Here is an 18,050-nt window from a genome sequence, read left to right on the forward strand (position 1 = left end):
GACTGTCACAGCTCAGCCAATGAAAAGCTGCTGTACTCCCAACTTTTGTTCCGTTTACTCAAATAGATTTTTTGTTTGTAACAGTCCCTCCCAACTCCCCTCTCCTCTATACATGAGCTTTCCCATCCTTTGTTCTTCAGGCTTGCCTATGGTTTTACGTAACTTGATTGTCCTGAATTTTAATTCTCTGCTATTCCCGAATAAACCCATTTTTTTTTTCATGGCAAAATAGCTGAGTTTTATTTTTAAGGTAGACATCAGTCTTGGCAATGATTTTTTGGATTTGATCCCAAAAGCAAAGGCACCAAAAGCAAAAGTAAACAAGTTGGACTACATTAAACTAAAAAGCTTTAGCATAGCAAAGGAAACCATCCACAAAATTAAAAGCCAACCTATACCGCAGGAGGAAGTATTTACAAATCATTTATCTGATAAAGGGATAATATCCAAAATATATGAAACTCATACAATTCAACAGCAAAAAATCCAAATTATCCAAATTTAGAAATGGGCACAGGATTTGAATAGACATCCTTCCAAGGAAGAAATACAAATGGCCAACAGGGAGATGAAAATGTGCCTAACACCACTAACCATTAAGGAATTACAAATCAAAACCATAATGAGATAACCTCACACCTGTTAGAATGGCTATTATTAAAAAAACAAAAAAACCAAAAAATCCCAAGAAATAAGTATTGGCGAGGATGTGGAGAAAAGGGAACCCTTGTGCACTCTTGGTGGGAATGTAAATGGATGCAGCCATTATGGAAAAGTTCAAGGGTTCCTCAAAAAATTAAAAACAGAACTACCTTATGTTCCAACAATTCTACTTCTGGGTATTTATCCAAAGAAAACAAAAATGCTAACTTGTAAAGATACCTGCACCCCCGTATTCATTGCAGCATTTACAATAACCAAGATATGGAAACAACCTAAATGTCCATCAATGGATAAATGAAATGTGACATATAATGGAATAAAATCTTGCCACTTGCAACATGGGTGGTCATTAAGTACATTATGCCACGTGAAACAAATCAAACACCAACTGTATGATCTCACATGTGGAATCTAAACAAACACCATGAGCTCACAACATAAAACAAATTAGCGGTCGTCAGAGGCAGGGTGGGGGATGTTGGCAAAATAGGTGAAGAGGGTCAAAAGGTACAAACTTGCAGTTAGGAAATAAGTCCTGGGGGTGTAATGTACGGCATGGTGGCTAAAGTTAACACTCTATTGTGTATTTGAAAGTTGCTGAAAGAGTAAATCTTTAAATTTCTCATCACAGAAAAAAAAAAAAAAGCACTTACCTTGTAGATGAGGTCAACGGCAAACCAAATGTCTTCGCCCATGAGCTCTCACTGTGAAGCATTTGCGTCTCTCACACACGGATTTTCCGCCCAGAAGGATCAGGACAAACTCAAAGAGCTCAGAATTCAAAACAACCTAAGCTCAAGAAAAGCTCCCTGCAGACTCCGGAGAGCAGCAGGGAAGGCAGTGAGCCAAGAGAGCTCCGCGGGGGCCTTCAACCGCTCCCAGGGGAGGCCGCCCCAGAATCTTCAACTGCCGTCTTTGGGTTGCATTTTGTTACTAAAACGGTCAAAGGACACAACTAAAATAATTTAGTAACGAGTTTGATATCCTTATTCTGGGTAAAGAACCCAGGGTTGGGGGAAGCGCAACGCCTCACAAGCGGAACACGCTCCTCAGCGACGGTGGGCAAGACCGCTTTTATAGACGCAGCACGGAAGCAGGGCGTGATTGGCTAGGAGGTCGGCATCGCCTTACGAGGCCTGCAGTCCTGTTTTCCAGGGCAAGCAAACCAGCGCCAGCTGAGCTGGAGGACTGTGCGTGGCGGGTGTGGTGGCTGGTGGGTGGCTTTCCCTCACAGGTGTTGCCCCTAGTGCAAGCTGACTTAGCTTTAGATTTGTGATATGGGCCAGCCTCCATTTTGTGGGTCCTGATATATTAACTTTACCAGGAATCATTGGTAGAAATAGGCCTATTGATTAATCTTCTTGAAATGCTCCCCAAACAGGATGCTATCAGATCTTGTTTTCACTTTGTAGAAATTGGGGCTTTTATCAGCTGTATTTTATATACCAAGAGAGAACTAGCCCAAGCAAGTGGTTCTCATTTCTAAGCTGCACATTAGAAACGCCTCTGGAACTTAAAATATTTTTAAGCTTTATTAGAGTCTTGGGAACGTAGTAAGGCCACACTCTCACTCTCAGGAGACTCTGATTTAATTGGTTGCTTGTGGGACGTTCCTAGCAGTGGTTTTTGTTTTGTTTTTGAAGCTGCAGGTGTGATTCTAATATGTTTGCAATTCACTGGCGTAAAGGTGGGGGAGGGCAAAGGAATCTAAGAACATCTTCAAAATGCATATGATTAATTATTGAAATATGAAACAGAGATAATGTTTGTGAACCTGCTGGGTACAAAGCACTATTAGGAGAACTAATAGAAAATGAATCTCCCTCTGGCACAGAATTACATTTCTGGCCTTTGTAAGTTCAGAACCGCTTGGACCTGTTAACAAAGCCGCAATGAGAACCACCAAGAATGGTCGTGCAGGTTATGACCTGTCCAAAGTCTCTTGGGTGAGATAAGAATGGAATCCAGCCTCCAGTCTCTCACCAAGCCCTGAAGTGGCTGCCATCTTGTAACTCTTGCCAAGATACCAAAATGTACTAAAAGCACCCCTGTCGTGGAGGCCTGAGTAAAAACACTGTCTACATTCTCCCTGTTCCAAATTAGAGTGAGTGAATTTAAGATAAGAGGCTTAATTCTAATCCTTGTTGAAAATAAGGGAAGAGATTTCTCTCTTCTCTTTCTGTCAGAATATTTACCTTAGAGAACTTATAAATGTGAGCATTTTCTCAGTCTCTTTGCAATGTATCCTTTTAGGAACTAGATGAGCCTTGTGTCAGCTCTATGACCCAGGAACATCATTCTCAAGGACCTGGGAGCCATCTCTGAAATGTAAGTATCAGGAGTGAACACCACTCTCCCCCCGTTTCTGTGGGAGGCTAGGAGCCTAACTTCAATGCTCCAACCTGTCAAAGTACAACCTGTCATAAAGACAGGAGTCTGCTTCCACCCACCCCTGGATCAAGTCGGTCAGCTCACAGAGATGGTCACCCCACTTACCAGGTCAGGTTAGGATGAGCTGCACATGACTAATGGTGCTGCCAAGTTCTCTGAGTTGAGGAATAGTTACCGTTTATCTCGAGAACATGTATGTGACGGGTTGTATCTGCTTGGCTATATAAAAGGCTGAGGGGCGCCTGGGTGGCACAGCGGTTAGGCGTCTGCCTTTGGCTCAGGGCGTGATCCCGGCGATCTGGGATCGAGCCCCACATCAGGCTCTTCTGCTATGAGCCTGCTTCTTCCTCTCCCACTCCCCCTGCTTGTGTTCCCTCTCTCGCTGGCTGTCTCTCTCTCTGTCAAATAAATAAATAAAATCTTTGAAAAAAAAAAAAAAAGGCTGAGATTACTTTCTGTCCTTGCAACTTCTTCGCTAACTGCACGTGAAGAACATCCCATTCTGGTTAAGGCTCAATCAATAATAATAGTGTTTTCTTTCCCTACACTCTTTGTGGAGAGGGACTCTGGGTTGAAAGACGATTTTGTTTTCTATTTCTTTTTTAAAATTAATCAATCAATTACTTAAAGTAACCTTTACACCTAACATGGGGCTTAAACTCATGACCCTGAGATCAAGAATTGTACCTCCTCTGCCTGAGCCAGCCAGGCACCCGTTTTCTTTTTCTTTTCCACTTAATTTTTTATTTAAAATCAATTAACATACAGTGTATTACTAGTTTCAGAGGCAGAGTTTGTGACTCATCAGTTGCATCACCCAGTGCTCATTACATCGCGTGCCCTCCTTAATGCCCACCACCCAGTTACCCCAATCCCCCCACCCTCCTCCCCTCCAGCAAGCCTCAGTTTGTTTCCTACAGCTAAAGAGTCTCTTATGGTTTGTCTCCCTCTGATTTCGTCTTATTTTATTTTCCTTTCCTTCCCCTATGTTCATGTGTTTTGTTTCTTAAATTCAGCACATGAGTGAAATCATACATTTGTCCTTCTCTGACTTATTTCGCTTAGCATAATGCCCTCTAGTTCTATCCACATCATGGCAAACGACCCGTTTTCTTTTTAAATTACATTTCCCCAACAGCACCTTTGCCTTTTATTCTAAAGTAACTGTCTTTTTTACTCACATCTTCCCTATCTATGGGGAGAAGTATTTAAGGTGCTTTAAGTATTGAAGGTATTTTCGTTGTAAACCTCTCCCTTCTACTCAGCTTCTGCTAAGCAGGTGGAAAATGGAAATTAGAGTAATTCAAACTAATGATGGGGGCGCCTGGGTGGCTCAGTCGTTGGGCGTCTGCCTTTGGCTCAGGTCATGAGCCTTGCATCGGGCTCCCCGCTCAGCAGGAAGCCTGCTTCTCCCTCCCCCACTCTCCCTGCTTGTGTTCCCTCTCTCACTGCCTCTCTCTCTGTCAAATAAATAAATAAAATCTTTAAAAAAAAATAATGATGATGTTACAAGAAGTTCAAGTTATGACTGCAAGTTTTCTGCTTGTGGCTCAGTAATTAGCTGCTGCCAGTCGTCATGTTGAATGAGAAATCTTGGTTAGCAGTTCACACTTCTTTAACAGAGACAGATGGCAGCGGTGGGGCTGGGGGAGAGGGAGGAAGGGAGAAAGGAAGAGAAACCATGTAAGTTCAGCCATGTGCAGGGATATTTAAGAAACAAAATTTAGATTTTTAAGTTGTTCTAGATTCTTTGGAACCTAGTACTCTAACTGAACTCGAGGGGTTCACTGCTCGGGGTGCATTCAATTGAACACAACCCTAGAAAATGTTGAAAGTAAAGAGTTCTTATTATTTGTCACAGGTAAGGAGAAAGGAAGGTAGCGCCCAAAGCACTGTGTCCCAAGGGGTTAGTGCTGTGCGCGCCAGGGAACAGGCACAGGGAGCTTGAGGCATTAAGGAACTTACACTATCTCGTTACTTAGGCACTTACTGTGTCAACATGCTACTGAGTACCCTGTATGTTAATGAGGAGATCTTAATATTATAATGAGCGAGAGGTAAATTTAGGGCAACTCGGGGGTTTCTGCACAGGTCCTCGGCTCCAATATGGCTCAAGCTGGCTCAGGCCAGATGGTATCTAGTGGACTGTCTCCTTGGGGGGAGCTGCCTGTTCTGTTTCCCTGCTTTCCTCCCTCCCCCTCCTCCCTTCTGCTGACAGCTTGCAGTCCTCTGATCCGAGAACTCCCCTTTGTGTTTTTGCTAGCAGTATTTCTAACAATAGCACTTTCCCAATCTCTTTTGGATCCTACCGATGGAAGTTCTGCAGTGACATTGCAGTGACATTTCCATGACATTTACTTAACTTCTTCAGGCATTGGTTTCTGTCTCTGTAAAATAAGGGAGTTAGATTAGGTGGTCTCTAAATCCATGATCTCTGAAAAACTTTTCCTTCTGTGGATCATGAGCTACAGTAATACCGATGAGAATTTGCACTAGTTGAAAAAAAACTAGATTAACAAAATCAAATCATATTTGCCTAGCAAGTTTCAGCTTATAAAACTGGACGGGAGCTCTTTGGGTGTTCATCCATTGCGCTATTCTGATGCTCAGGGCCACGTATTGGGATGGCTCCACGCTAACCCCTGTGCCCAGTGGCCCTGCTGCAGGGTTCTCTAGCTTGCTAAGAAGAGGATGCCTTGCTGCAGCCATTCCTCTGGCTCTTTCCATGGTCCGCCCTCTTCTTACCAATTCCCCTGCCCCCTGAAGCATGCAGCCCTCATAGTGGCTTGCTGATATTCTGGATTCCTGAGGCCTTTCCTAGATTTAAAATCCAGGACACAAGGACAGGGAAGCACTATCTCCAGACCTGGGATATTTGTGTTGGAGGACCAGAACTAGGAAAGGGAGTCTTGGCTGTGGTGGGCTTGAGTGAGACATGACCTCATAGAATTGAGTCCGGCCTGGAGGGACCAAGAACAGCATGGCTGCCTCCAGCTGGGTTGAGAGTTCTGTTACTGTATTCTCGCTCTCTGCACTCTCGCGCCAAGATTTCCAGTTACCTAATGGATACTGAAATCCAGGAAATGCCTCATAGCCCTCATGTCACAAAACAAGACAACTCGTCAGTTACTCCTACCTGGAAAGCTACTGCTATTATTTGTTATCTTCCAAAAATAAGACACAGGTCTTCCTTAATTCATCCTTCTCCCTCATTCTTTACTTCTGACTAGTTGTTCAATTCTGTTGACTTTATTTCCTACAAACCTATTTTTTATTGTGGTAAAATAGATGTTACATGAAATTTAGCTCTAGCCATTTAAAAATGTACAAATCAATGATATTAAGTATATTCGCAATATTGTGCTACCATTACTATCCATTTCTAGAAACAGAAACTCGGTACCTATAACATTCCCCTTTCTCCCAAGCCCTTTTCTGTCTGTCCCTATCAATTTGCCTGTCCCGGGTACATCGCTCAAGTGGTAGTATGCAATGTTTGTCCTTCTGTGTTTGGCTTATTTCACTTACCATAATGTTTCCAAGGTTCGTGCTTGTTACAGCAAGTATCAGAATTTCATGCCCTTTTATGGCTGAATAATATTCCACTGTATGAATATACCACATTTTGAGTATCTATTCATCTGCAAATGGATCCTTGGGATGTTTTCATGTGTCTTATTTCAGGATAGAATAACAAAATATGGGGGCGCCTGGGTGGCGCAGTTGTTAAGCGTCTGCCTTTGGCTCAGGGCGTGATCCCAGGGTTCTGGGATCAAGCCCTGCATCGGGCTGGCTGCTCCGTTCGTTGGGAGCCTGCTGCTTCCTCTCCCACTCCCGCTGCTTGTGTTCCCTCTCTCGCTGGCTGGCTGTCAAATAAATAAAATCTTTATACAAAAAAAATGAATAAATAACAAAATACTATAAACAGGGGGGCTTAAACAACACGTTAATTTCTTACAGTTCTGGAGGCTGGGAAGTCCTAGATCATGGTGCTGGCGGAATCAAGGTGGAGAGAGAAAGAGGAAGGCTCTTGTCTTTCTTCCTCGTTTTTTTTTTTTAATATTTTATTTATTTGAGAGAGAGAGAGCACAGAGCGAAAGGAGAGGGAGAAGCAGACTCCCTGCTGAGCAGAGAGCCAATGCAGGGTGTGATCCCAGAACTCTGAGATCATGACCTGAGCTGAAGGCAGATGCCCAACAAACTGAGCCACCCAGGTGCCCCTCTTCTTCTTAGAAAGACACTAATCCCGAGGTGCCCGGCTGGCTCAGTCAGGTAAGCATCTGCCTTTTGCTTGGGTCATGATCCCAGGGTTCCGGGATCGAGTTCCGAATCAGGCTCCCTGCTCAGCGGGGAGTCTGCTTCTCCCTCTCCCTCTGCCCCTCCCCCTGCTTGTACTCGCTCTCTGTCAAATAAATAGATGAAAAATCTTAAAAAAAAATCAAGAAAAAGAATATAAAGTTCACTTAATTCTAAGTACATCAATTGTTGACATTTTATTTCCACTTTTGTTTTTATGTTTATGTGCACGTAGGTGTTTTACAGAATCAGAACCATTGTTCATGTAGTTCTATATTTTTTATACTGAGCATTTTTTTAAGGATTTCTTTTTTTTTTTTGAGAGAGAGCAAGGAAGAGCAAGGGGGGTGTGGCAGAGGGAGAGGGAGAAGCAGACTCCCAGCTGAGCAAGGAGCCCAACTCGGGGCTTGAGCCCAGGATCCTGGGATCATGACACGATCAAAGCAATCACCCAGCTGCCTGAGCCACCCAGGTGCCCCTATGTGAGCATTTTGATAAGCATTTCTTATGTAATAAATTCTATTACAAACATATCAGAATTTGGATCTTCAAGTTGTTTCTTGTTTTTCACTTTTTTTTTAAGATTTTTTATTTATTTATTCGACAGAGATAGAGACAGCCAGTGAGAGAGGGAACACAAGCAGGGAGAGTGGGAGAGGAAGAAGCAGGTTCATAGCGTAGGAGCCTGATGTGGGGCTCGAACCCATAATGCCAGGGATCACGCCCTGAGCCGAAGGCAGACACTTAACCGCTGTGCCACCCAGGCGCCCCCGTTTTTCACTATTTTAAACAATACTGGAAACAACCTCTTCTTACACATATTTTTGTCCACATTTCATATCTTCTTAGCATGGGTTCCTGTGGTCCCTAGGTCCCTGGCCTGTAATGGTCCCTGCCCCTGGAATTCACACCTTTATGTAGTCCCCTCCCACATTGTACCAGGCATGATCTGTGTGACCAAAAACATATGGCAGAAGTGAGGGCCTGTCACTTCCAGATTAGGTTATAAAATGATGGTGGCTTCTGTCTTGAGTATGGGTGCTCTCTCTCCCTCTTTCTCTATCATGGATCATTCAATCTGGTGGAAGCCATGTTGTGAGCAAAGCTATGGAGACGTCAGCATTGTGGAAAACTAAAGCCTCCTGCCAATAGCCACATGAGTGAGCTACTGCTCCTCTTTTATTTTGGTTTGGTTTTTACTTTGTATACACATTTTTTTCTGACATAGAAATTTAGAATTTTATGGAGTGCCTGGCTGGTCCAGTCTATAGAGCATGTAACTCTTGATCTCAGGGTTTTGAGTTCAAGCCTCATGTTGGATGTAGAGCTTACTTAAAACAAAAAACCAAAAAACAAACATTAAAGTTGCCTACTGATGAAAGAAAGAAAGACCAAATTACTTAAGAAAAAAAATTAAAAACCCATTATATAACGGGGCACCTGGAGCATATGACTCTTGATCTCAGAGTCATGAGTTCAAGCCCCACACTGGGCATAGAGCTTACTTTAAAAAAATTTAAAAATAGGGGAGCCTGAGTGGCTCAGCGGGTTGAGGGTCCAACTCTTGGTTTCGGCTCAGGTCATGATCTCAGGGTCTTCAGATCGTCCCATCAGGCTCCATGTTCAGCAGCGAGTCTCCTTGAGATTCTCTCCCTCGGCCCTTCCCCCTGCTCACACTCTCACTCTCTCAAATAAATAAGTAAAACTTAAAAAAATAAAACATTAAATAAAAAAATAAAAATCTTATAATTCAGTCTGTCCATCTTTCNNNATGTGAACTCATTACCTTTCAATTTAAAAACATTTATCAAAATAATACAGATAGTAAAAAAAAAAAAAAGGCCAACTCAAGTAATTCTAAATAGCTTATGATAAAAAACAGTGGTTCCTTGCTTTATGCTTCCGAGTCTCAGTAACTATATCAGTCAGGATTTGATCAGAAAAACAGACCCACTAAGGATGATCTAGGATAAAGGATCCATGCTAGAGATTTTACCTTACACAGCTGTGGGAGCCCGCTGAACAGTCTGTGTAGGGCTCTTGCTTCTGTGTCTGGCACTGGGGCCAGCAGGGCAGGCGGACTGGAATGGAAGATGGACTTGAAGTGAGGAGAGGAGGACCAACTTGAACCTGTGTCAGCCAAGAAACTGAATGGTTAGGGATAAATTTTCCAGATGACATTGTCAAGATTTATTTGTGTACAGGAACTATTTAAAGCTCATCCTAAAAATATCCTGTCAAAACAACCTTAAAAATATTAATCTAGTAACAATCTGAAATTCTACTTGACTGTAGAGAATTTGAAATTTAAGCCAAAGTTAGTATGAACTAGTACTAACTAAAACATCAACAGGCATTTTAGTGAACAGCATCTAACTTGGACTCTACAGTAAGCACTTCCCTTAAGTGAGGACCCAAGTTAGGTGCTGTGGGAGTTATAGAAATGAGCACATAAAACACACCATCTCTGGGATGCCTGAGTGGCTCAGTTGGCGTCTGCGTTCGGGTCAGGTCATGATCCCAGGGTCCTGGGATTGAGCCCTGAATCAGGCTCCTTGCTCAGCTGGGAGCCTGCTTCTCCCTCTGCTTGCACTCTGACAAATAAATAAGATCTTTAAAAAAACCAAAACCAAAACACCATCTCTGTCCTCCAGGAAGCACAGGGGTGGGAATAGGGGTAACAGAAGCAGAAACTTAAATGCAACAATAGAATAGGATATTGATTGATTTCAAGGATGCATGGGAATCTGGAAAGGTCTCATGGAGAGAGAGAATTTGAGGGCCTTACGAAAGGCCTTTGGGGTGGAGTTGAAGGGAACAATATGAACAAGGGCTCAGCCAGGAAAATGAGGAGGGTGTTGGGGGAAACATTTCAGTGGTGGCGAGAAGGAGGAGACAAGACTGGGAATGTAGACTGGGGCCATATTGGGGTAGGCCTTCAATAACAGGAGAAAAGGAATGAATTTACCCAGCAGGCAGTGGGAGCCACTGGTATTTGTTGAGGAAGAAAGTGAAAATTTAATCTTTATTTTAAAAAATATTACACAAGTATGTACCAACTTATAAACAAATGGGTAAGCATATATACTTTTTCAATATATCCTCATTTTAATAAGTATTGTACATTATTTCTTTTATCAGTTGGCCACTCTTTGAAATTTTCCTAAAATCAATTATATACTGATCAATCTATTGCTCCGAATTATGAGCAGGACACTGGTGTTTTCCGTTTATACCATTTTTAGGTAGAAAGCCCCACATTTAATTGTTTAAATAAATCCAAAGTAAATACAATGTAAAAAATAAATTTTAATCCAAAAGTTTCAATATTGGCACTTAGCTATTTACAATGGTATTTACAATCAATTTTACATTAACTTTTGTGGGGGGAACTATGAGCACAGAGCTATCTACAGTTGCTCCCTTCTAACATACAAACCACAGCTGTGCAGAAAAATGTTAACAGTTAAAACTGCTACACCTCAAAATCCTTATGATTAAATTAGATTCTGGCAAATTTTCCTGGGGCTGAAAAATGGTGGTTAAGGTCAGGAGAGAAGAGGTGGGTGTGCCCAATCCCCACGTCTTCCCATCTCCACACTGTTGTTCCCCTCCTTAGCTGACCTGCCCTGGAAGTAAAACCTATACCTGAATTCTGACATTTTCGTGAGAAACACGGCATCCGAGTCTAAGACCTTATTTTAGGCCTGTTACTATGAGTCTACAGCAGATGGTTTAACTCTAAGTAGACTCTTTTTAGATATTAATGCTTATGACCATGCCCAATGGTTGTTTTAATGATAGAAACTACCGAGGGGGGTGTCTGAACACCACGTGATTTCGGTGTGCTTTTCATAAAGCTGACTGCACTGCAAAATTTTATGGTTTGACTGGGAGCCTCACTTTGGGAAGGGAGGTGGAAACAATGAAGATCAACAATTCTGAATCTGTTTGCTACATAATAAAGTTTTAAAAAGCTCTGGCTAATAAAATCATCCACCACTCACTTTCCTTGAGGTCAGTCTATCCAGCATTTTTTAGATGTAAAAATAAAGCTTGTGTACCTCTGTGATAGACACAGTTGGTCCTAGCTACATTTTATTTGATCAAGTCCTCGGTCAAAAATCCAAACCTTAATTAATATTTTGTTCTAGTAGAAAAATACAATCCATTGATTGTAATGAGTTTCTAGAAATAAATCATGGAGAAAAATAGATACTACCTGTTCCTAATGGTCTCCTTGGAAATCGCAGCCTTTGCCTGGGAAGATACACACATATAGAATATATTTAACTTCAAAACATATTTAATTCCTTGCTATTCCTTTTAAATTCCCAAGTGGCTAGTAATAAACAAGCTAATGATTACTGGGTAATTAGGGAAAATTTTTTAGTCATTTTTTCATCTAAGAATTTCATGAAAGAAACACATGGCATGTCTTACACTGTACGAATACGAGATGACTGGAAATAAGTTTCACATTTGAAACTATAAATGGTTAGCAACTGTTTCCTTAATAGTGATTGCGGGAGTAGGTCCAACGTGAGTCCATATGTAGCCCTTCTCTGGTCTGGTCGGAACTGTGGGAAATGGAGATGAACGTGACTTGAAATATTCAGAAGGCGCATGACACACAAATTCCAAGTATTCCATTTTCCTTGGAAGATCTTCCTCTGGTCCTAAAAGGCAGTCGATGGAAAGACCAAACACAGTTTTGAACATATATATCATTTTCATAAAAGATTAAAATTCCTAGACGCTAGGAGAAACCACTCTGGTGGTGCCCTGATGTGAGTCCTTGACACATGTATTATTCTAAAGTCCCTCTGTCATTTTCTTCTACTTGAGCTGTTCCGCTCCCCCAAACAGTGACTCAATATAGAAAGGATTCTAAAAATAGTGTTAGTACTAGACAGTGTTTGTGATCTGCCCAGTGCTCTAAGTACTGCACACACGGATACTTCGAGGGCTCAAAACTATGCTCTGAGGAAGGCGCTATTATTATTCCTGTTTTCTGTGGGAGGAAAACAAGACAAAAGAGGTTAAGGAACTTGTCCAGAGCCACACAGCCAGTCAGCACTGGGCTAGGAGGCCAGATACAGAGTGTGTGCCCCGGCTCTCCATGCTGCGCTCCCCCCTCCAGTGTCTGAGGAGGAGGAAGAGGAGGAGGCGGGAGGGGAGCCCCAGAAGTGATTCTTCACATCACCGCCTCTGCCGAGAATCCTGTCCTATAGGTCACGGAGATAAAAGTCCCTCTTCTATGTACCTACAAGCAGAAGACTAAAACCGATCACGTACCAAACTTCACACATGGGTGAGAATAACAGCAGTACGTTAAATGTCCCTGAGTTCCCTCTCGGAAAAAGACAAAACAAAACCTTTGTATGCAAAAGGAATGCATGCACATTGCAGAAAGGTTGAAAATATGGGGTAACTTACAAACTCTGAACACTTTTAAAATTGTATTAGTCAGCAATTTCTTCCTGTGAGTCTACATCAAGAAACATTTATACCACTTCCTCTGTCAGCCTTGAAGTTAGTAAGAGTACAGTGGCTGCCACATCGACTGTACACGATGATATGTTATAAAAGGTCTAGGATGAGGTATGTGACATGTAGAGGGACACATAATGAAAATTTTTAAGATTCTAGAAATAATGGGGACAGTTCGTTTTGAAATTATTTTTAACTAGATTTTTATAAGTAAGCCTAATTCCGGAGTAATGAATTCTTTTCAACGTTTAACCCTGGGTCACTCAAAAATCTTATCCACATCACTTTTTCGTGGGTATATACTGTCCTAACTCCAAATAAGTGATAGCACCCAAACCCCAACTGTGTAAGAATGTCTTTCGTATTTTCAATAAAGCTCTTCACTTTTTAATATTTAATGATGATTATGTTTCCTTGTTATGGACTGAATTATACTCCCCCCCCCAATATGTTGAGGCCCTAAGCCCCACTGTGATGGTATTTAGAGATGGGGCCTTTACGGAGGTAATTAAGGTTAAAAGAGGTCGTAGGCTGGAGCCCTAATTTGATAGGACTGATGTCCTTCGAGGGAGAGGAAGAGACGCTAGGAGTATGCACACACAGAGGAAAGGCCACATGAGGACTCAGCGAGAAGGTGGCCGCGTGCAAGCCAGGCAGGTGACCCTGACAGCACCCTGATACTCAACCTCTAGCCTCCAGAAGGCTGAGAACATAGGTTTTGTGTTTGTGCCACTCGGCCTGTGGTATTTTGTTACGGCGGCCCGAGCAGACTGATACCTTCTGTTATATAACAACGGAGAATTACCTGAGTTCAAGAGCCTGCGTCACCTCTCAAACTCACCGATGATGTAGGATGCAGGATCAAACTGGTCCCTGGGGCTCGAGAGGGTGGGAATGAGCCACGTCAGGGCGGCGCTTTTCTCACAGTACTGGTCCTGGATGAATCCCCTGATCTGAGCATAGTAGGGCTTTCCATCTTGTTCATCAATCACAGAAACAACATCTCCAATTTGGTAATATACTCCCTGGGGGAAACAGAAGATAATCCCATGTTTGAAATAGAGAAAAGCACCACAGCTATGAACTGAAACCTCCCTAACACAAAATAAAGTTTGCAAAGGGGTCAGTGAAACACCTTTCAGACGGTCTAATGCATCAATGTTTATATGGTTGATTCCAATTCTTTTTTTTTTTAGAGAGAGCACTAGAGTGAGGTTGGAGGGGAAAAGAGAGAGGGAAGAGAGAGAATTTTTTTTTTTTTTAAGATTTATTTTAGAGAGGGAGAGCTCTCATGTGGGGTGGGAGGGGCAGAAGGAGAGGGAGAGAGCGAGTTAAGCAGACTCCATGCTGAGCACAGAGCTGATGCGGGGCTCATCTCATGACCCTGAGATCAGGACTTGAGCTGAAATCAAGTCGGATGCTTAAGCAACTGCATCACCCAGGTGCCTTTATTTTTTTTATTTTGGGGAGAGAGAATCTTAAGTAGGCTCCACACGGATGGGGCTTAATCTCACGCCCCCGAGATCATGACCTGAGCTGAGATCAAGAGTGGGACGCTAAACTGATGAGTCACCCAGGAGCCCCTGATGCCAATCCTATCGTTGTTCACTCTTGAATAAAAATTCTACACACACACGAAAACTTGCATCTGGAGAAAACATTTGTTTATAAAGACACTTTGGTCTCCTATCAGAACAGTATTATCCCTATTTCTTTGGCCACAGCCATTGAGCTGTAGAAAGGGAAGTGACGTTGCTGCAGGCTACTTAGGGCAGAGAATGCCGCTGAGGCTCCTTCACCGGCTCCGGGTCCAGCTCTGCCCTGTACTGAAAAGCAGTGTTCACCTGATAAGACTATGTTCTACACCCCTCCCCCTCGGCCATCCATGAAGAAAATGGACATCACACTTTCAAACCCAAAGAAATGAGAGAAACGCTTCTGATCATAACCAGGATTCGGGATGGGTCCCTTGCCATTCACTCTGCTGTCTGCCCACAAGACAATGACCTGCATTTCTGGCATTCACGGCTTCAGGTCTTACCCCGGCTCCACTTCGCAGCCAACTAGCTCATCTGTCATGCCTGTGTCAAGCCCTCCCTGACTCTCCCCTGCCGTCCGTTGCACGTCTCCTTCCCTAGGTTTTCAAAAGGAAGTAATTCCTCCCTTGAACATCCACAGTGGCTGATCCAAATCTTTAGGGTACTCAGCACTCCCTTAGGTGGGTGTGGTTCTCAGCCGGCGAAGGTAATCCTTGACTGGCAGGAACCAAGTGTGATTTATCACTGCTTCCCTCAAAACGGCGCCTTGGCAGCAGGTAAAGCTGCTGGGTGTGCCCCTCAACCGTCAAAATAATTCTGAAGAAATACCTCCAGGGAGTGGGCTGTGAGAGGAGCTTTTCCTGGTGGATCCTTCATCCACGTGTCTAAGGGCGACAGCTGCATCTGGTTCACTGCGGACGGGCAGAGTCAAGGAGGCCACACCTGCTACTTGCTAGTTCATGTCCATCATCAGCTGGTCCTTGGAGCCACTCATCAACGTTCTAAGTTATTTGTCATATAAATACTTTGCATTTATGGTTTGCTTTGTCTACATGTAGAATCATTATTCCCAAATTATAAATGATTAAGTCATTTTTTTGCACAAAGAACAGGGCCTTATCATAGACACTCAAATATATGCTGAATGAATATTAACTCAAAATATATGATAGTGTGAAAACAGAACTGCAAGGCAAAGACAATGGCTTATTGAAAGATTCCAGGGTGGCTCAGTTGGTTGAGCATCAGTCTTGCTTTCCGCTCAGATCATGATCGTGATCATGGTTGGGAGACTGAGCCCCGTGTCAGGCTCTGCACTCAGTGGGGAGTCTGCTTGACATTCTCTCTCTCCCTCTGCCCCTCCCCCTGCTTGCTCAGGTGCTCTCTCTCTTGCTCTCTAAAATAAATATATAAATCTTAAAAAAAAAAAGATTCCAATGGCAAGCAGTACCTGGCACATGGTTAACTGTTTATTAGTACGTGTTGTATTGTGTATGTATATACAGAAAGCACTAACCACGAGTAAGGCACTTAATCTAAGGAGTCCCACCGTTTGCAGGGAGGTTTCAAGGTTTCTGGCAGGAAAGAAAGGTGAACACAATATACTGAAGAACACTGGATTAGGAGTAAGCGGGGCTGTTCGTGGGGCTCATCTGCCCCAGGGAGGCCATTCAAACCCTTTGGGGTCTTGGGTGCCCACACTCCTGGCCGTCAGTACCAGTGGCTCCCACTCAGCAACCTCTCGCATGCATCATCTGGGCTCTAGTTCAGCAGATGGCAATGACCTTGTAAGCCGTCCTGCCCGGTGCTGTGTGTGGCGGCAGCCTCTGCGATCCTGGGTATCGGCAGCAGTACCTGAGTATTTTGTTGCACTTTGTCCTTATTGTCGAACAAACTGGGGTGGCAGACAGCAATAAAAAGTACGGCCCTTGTGGGGTGCCTGGGTGGCTCAGTCTGTTAAGCAGTTAAGCGTCTGACTTTGGCTCAGGTAGTGATCTCGGGGTCTTGCAATAGAGCCCTTTATTGGGCTCCCTGCTCAGCGTGCACGTGCATGCATGCACACGCGCACTCGCTCTCTCAAATAAATAAATACAATCTTAAAAAAAATAATAACAGGTCCCACTCGCATTTCGCCTTTGGTTGAGACATGCCTGGAAATCATTAGTACACTAAATCCTTAGCCAAACCAGCTGCTGCTGCTGCTTTTTTTTTTTTTTAGAAGTTTGTTTATTTATTTAAGTAATCTCTACGCCCAACGTGGGGCCTGAACTCACAACCCCAACGCCAAGAGCTGCACGCTCTACTGACTGAGCCAGCCAAGTGCCTCCCAACCAGGTGCTTCCAGACTTAATCTGTGAACTGTATGTTCCGCTGTGAGAGTGAGACACAAATTTGAAAACACGATGATGCCAATTTCTACTATTCATTGAGTGCTTACTCTGCTAAATGCTTAACAGACTGACCTCGCTTGACCCACTGAGGTGGCTGCTATTTACAATCCCTATTTTATAGATGAAGAAACACCAGAGAGGTTGGTCTCGGCCCAGTCACACAGCCACTTGACAGTGGGGCCAGGAGCTGAGCTCTGCCATCAGACTGCCTCACTCCCTGCCTTGTTGGTTATAGAATCCTTGACAAGTTCAGGAAGTTCTCTGTGCTTGACTGTCCTCATCCATAAAATGGGGATAACAGTAGCACTTCACGGAGTGGACTGAAGTAAAGCCTGTGAAGTGCTCACCTCAGGGCCTGACCCACAGCAAGCACATACTAAACTTCAGTTATTTTGTTTATTATTAACAATGCATGAAATGCTGGAAATATAGGAGCGATGTTTGCCTGTGTAGAGGCTGTTTTAAAACACACAGAGTATCATACTTGAGTTTCTCAGTGTTTGGTCCACTTGGGTCAGGTATGAAGTACAATTCATGCCACTGCCCCCAAAAGATAGTTCAGACCCCAAAACATCAAAAGTATGTAATCGCTGCTGCCTGTGCCAGGCCCGCCAGGCTTTGGAAGTCTTTTCTATGTAGCAAGTGCTTTTCTAAGGCTTCTGGCTCAAAAATAATGGTATGTCACATCTCCCACTGAAGGACCATGTTGTCTGTGGCCTTTGGCCCTAGGAAACCTGACTCCCTCACACTTTTATCAAAACATTTTGGACTTTCTCTCACCATCTACTTCTAGTAGATGTTCACCCCCACTACTGCCCCTATTCCTCTCACTTCTGCTTAAAGGCATTTTAGAATCCCTGTGCCTCCTCCACCCACTAGCCATCAGGTCTATACACCCTCTACTTGTCCAAGTCCCCACCCTGGGCTTCTCACACAGTCACTGTCACAGTGACGAGGGTGGCTCACGCTTTCATGACTCTACATTATACATTAGCATTTTAAGATATTTTAATACTTAAAAATACCATGTTTCAGTCAGTACTCCTCCAGCTCTGGATGAAATGTTTTATACCAGCCACCTACGGGGAAAAATAGCTTAGGAAAGAACAAAAACCAATCACACATGATACGGAGGAGCAGAGACCTCTGGACTAACCCAACATTTGGTGGCATATCATGCAACAGGCCCAAATTGTCCCTCAGTAACCCTACAGATGCTTACCTTGTAGAAGATTGATTCCGCAGTGATTATAGTGGAAACCGACTCAGGAGCTTTGAT

At 43.3% G+C, this 18,050-nt stretch overlaps 1 protein-coding gene and 1 long non-coding RNA gene across 6 annotated transcripts in view; both read right to left on the reverse strand.

Annotated features, from left to right (window-relative positions):
* Window positions 1-2,891, reverse strand: part of LOC121105846 — a 37,696-nt gene extending 34,805 nt beyond the window's left edge. Inside the window, exon 1 of the long non-coding RNA XR_005838599.1 lies at window positions 1,317-2,891. This is a non-coding gene — a long non-coding RNA (uncharacterized LOC121105846). The remainder of the gene's footprint in view (window positions 1-1,316) is intronic.
* A 1,192-nt stretch (window positions 2,892-4,083) lies between these two features.
* Window positions 4,084-18,050, reverse strand: part of GATAD1 (GATA zinc finger domain containing 1) — a 16,812-nt gene continuing 2,845 nt past the window's right edge. The window contains exons 4-9 of one of the 5 annotated variants that reach the window (XR_005838601.1): window positions 17,994-18,050; window positions 13,685-13,868; window positions 11,794-12,029; window positions 9,347-9,480; window positions 5,364-5,441; window positions 4,084-4,697 (exon numbers count right to left, since the gene is read on the reverse strand). Coding sequence is in view for 2 of the 5 variants with exons in the window: in XM_040644279.1 (XP_040500213.1) it covers window positions 11,839-12,029; window positions 13,685-13,868; window positions 17,994-18,050 (432 nt within the window). In the remaining 3 variants the exon portion in view is untranslated. Of the gene's footprint in view, window positions 4,698-5,363; window positions 5,442-6,903; window positions 6,921-9,346; window positions 9,481-10,435; window positions 12,030-13,684; window positions 13,869-17,993 lie in introns of those variants that run through there. The other 4 variants (XR_005838602.1, XR_005838603.1, XM_040644279.1 and 1 more) reach the window with 4 other exon arrangements.

Source organism: Ursus maritimus, unplaced genomic scaffold, assembly GCF_017311325.1.
Source record: "Ursus maritimus isolate PB19 unplaced genomic scaffold, ASM1731132v1 scaffold_3, whole genome shotgun sequence".
In the NCBI taxonomy this organism is placed as follows: domain Eukaryota; kingdom Metazoa; phylum Chordata; class Mammalia; order Carnivora; family Ursidae; genus Ursus; species Ursus maritimus.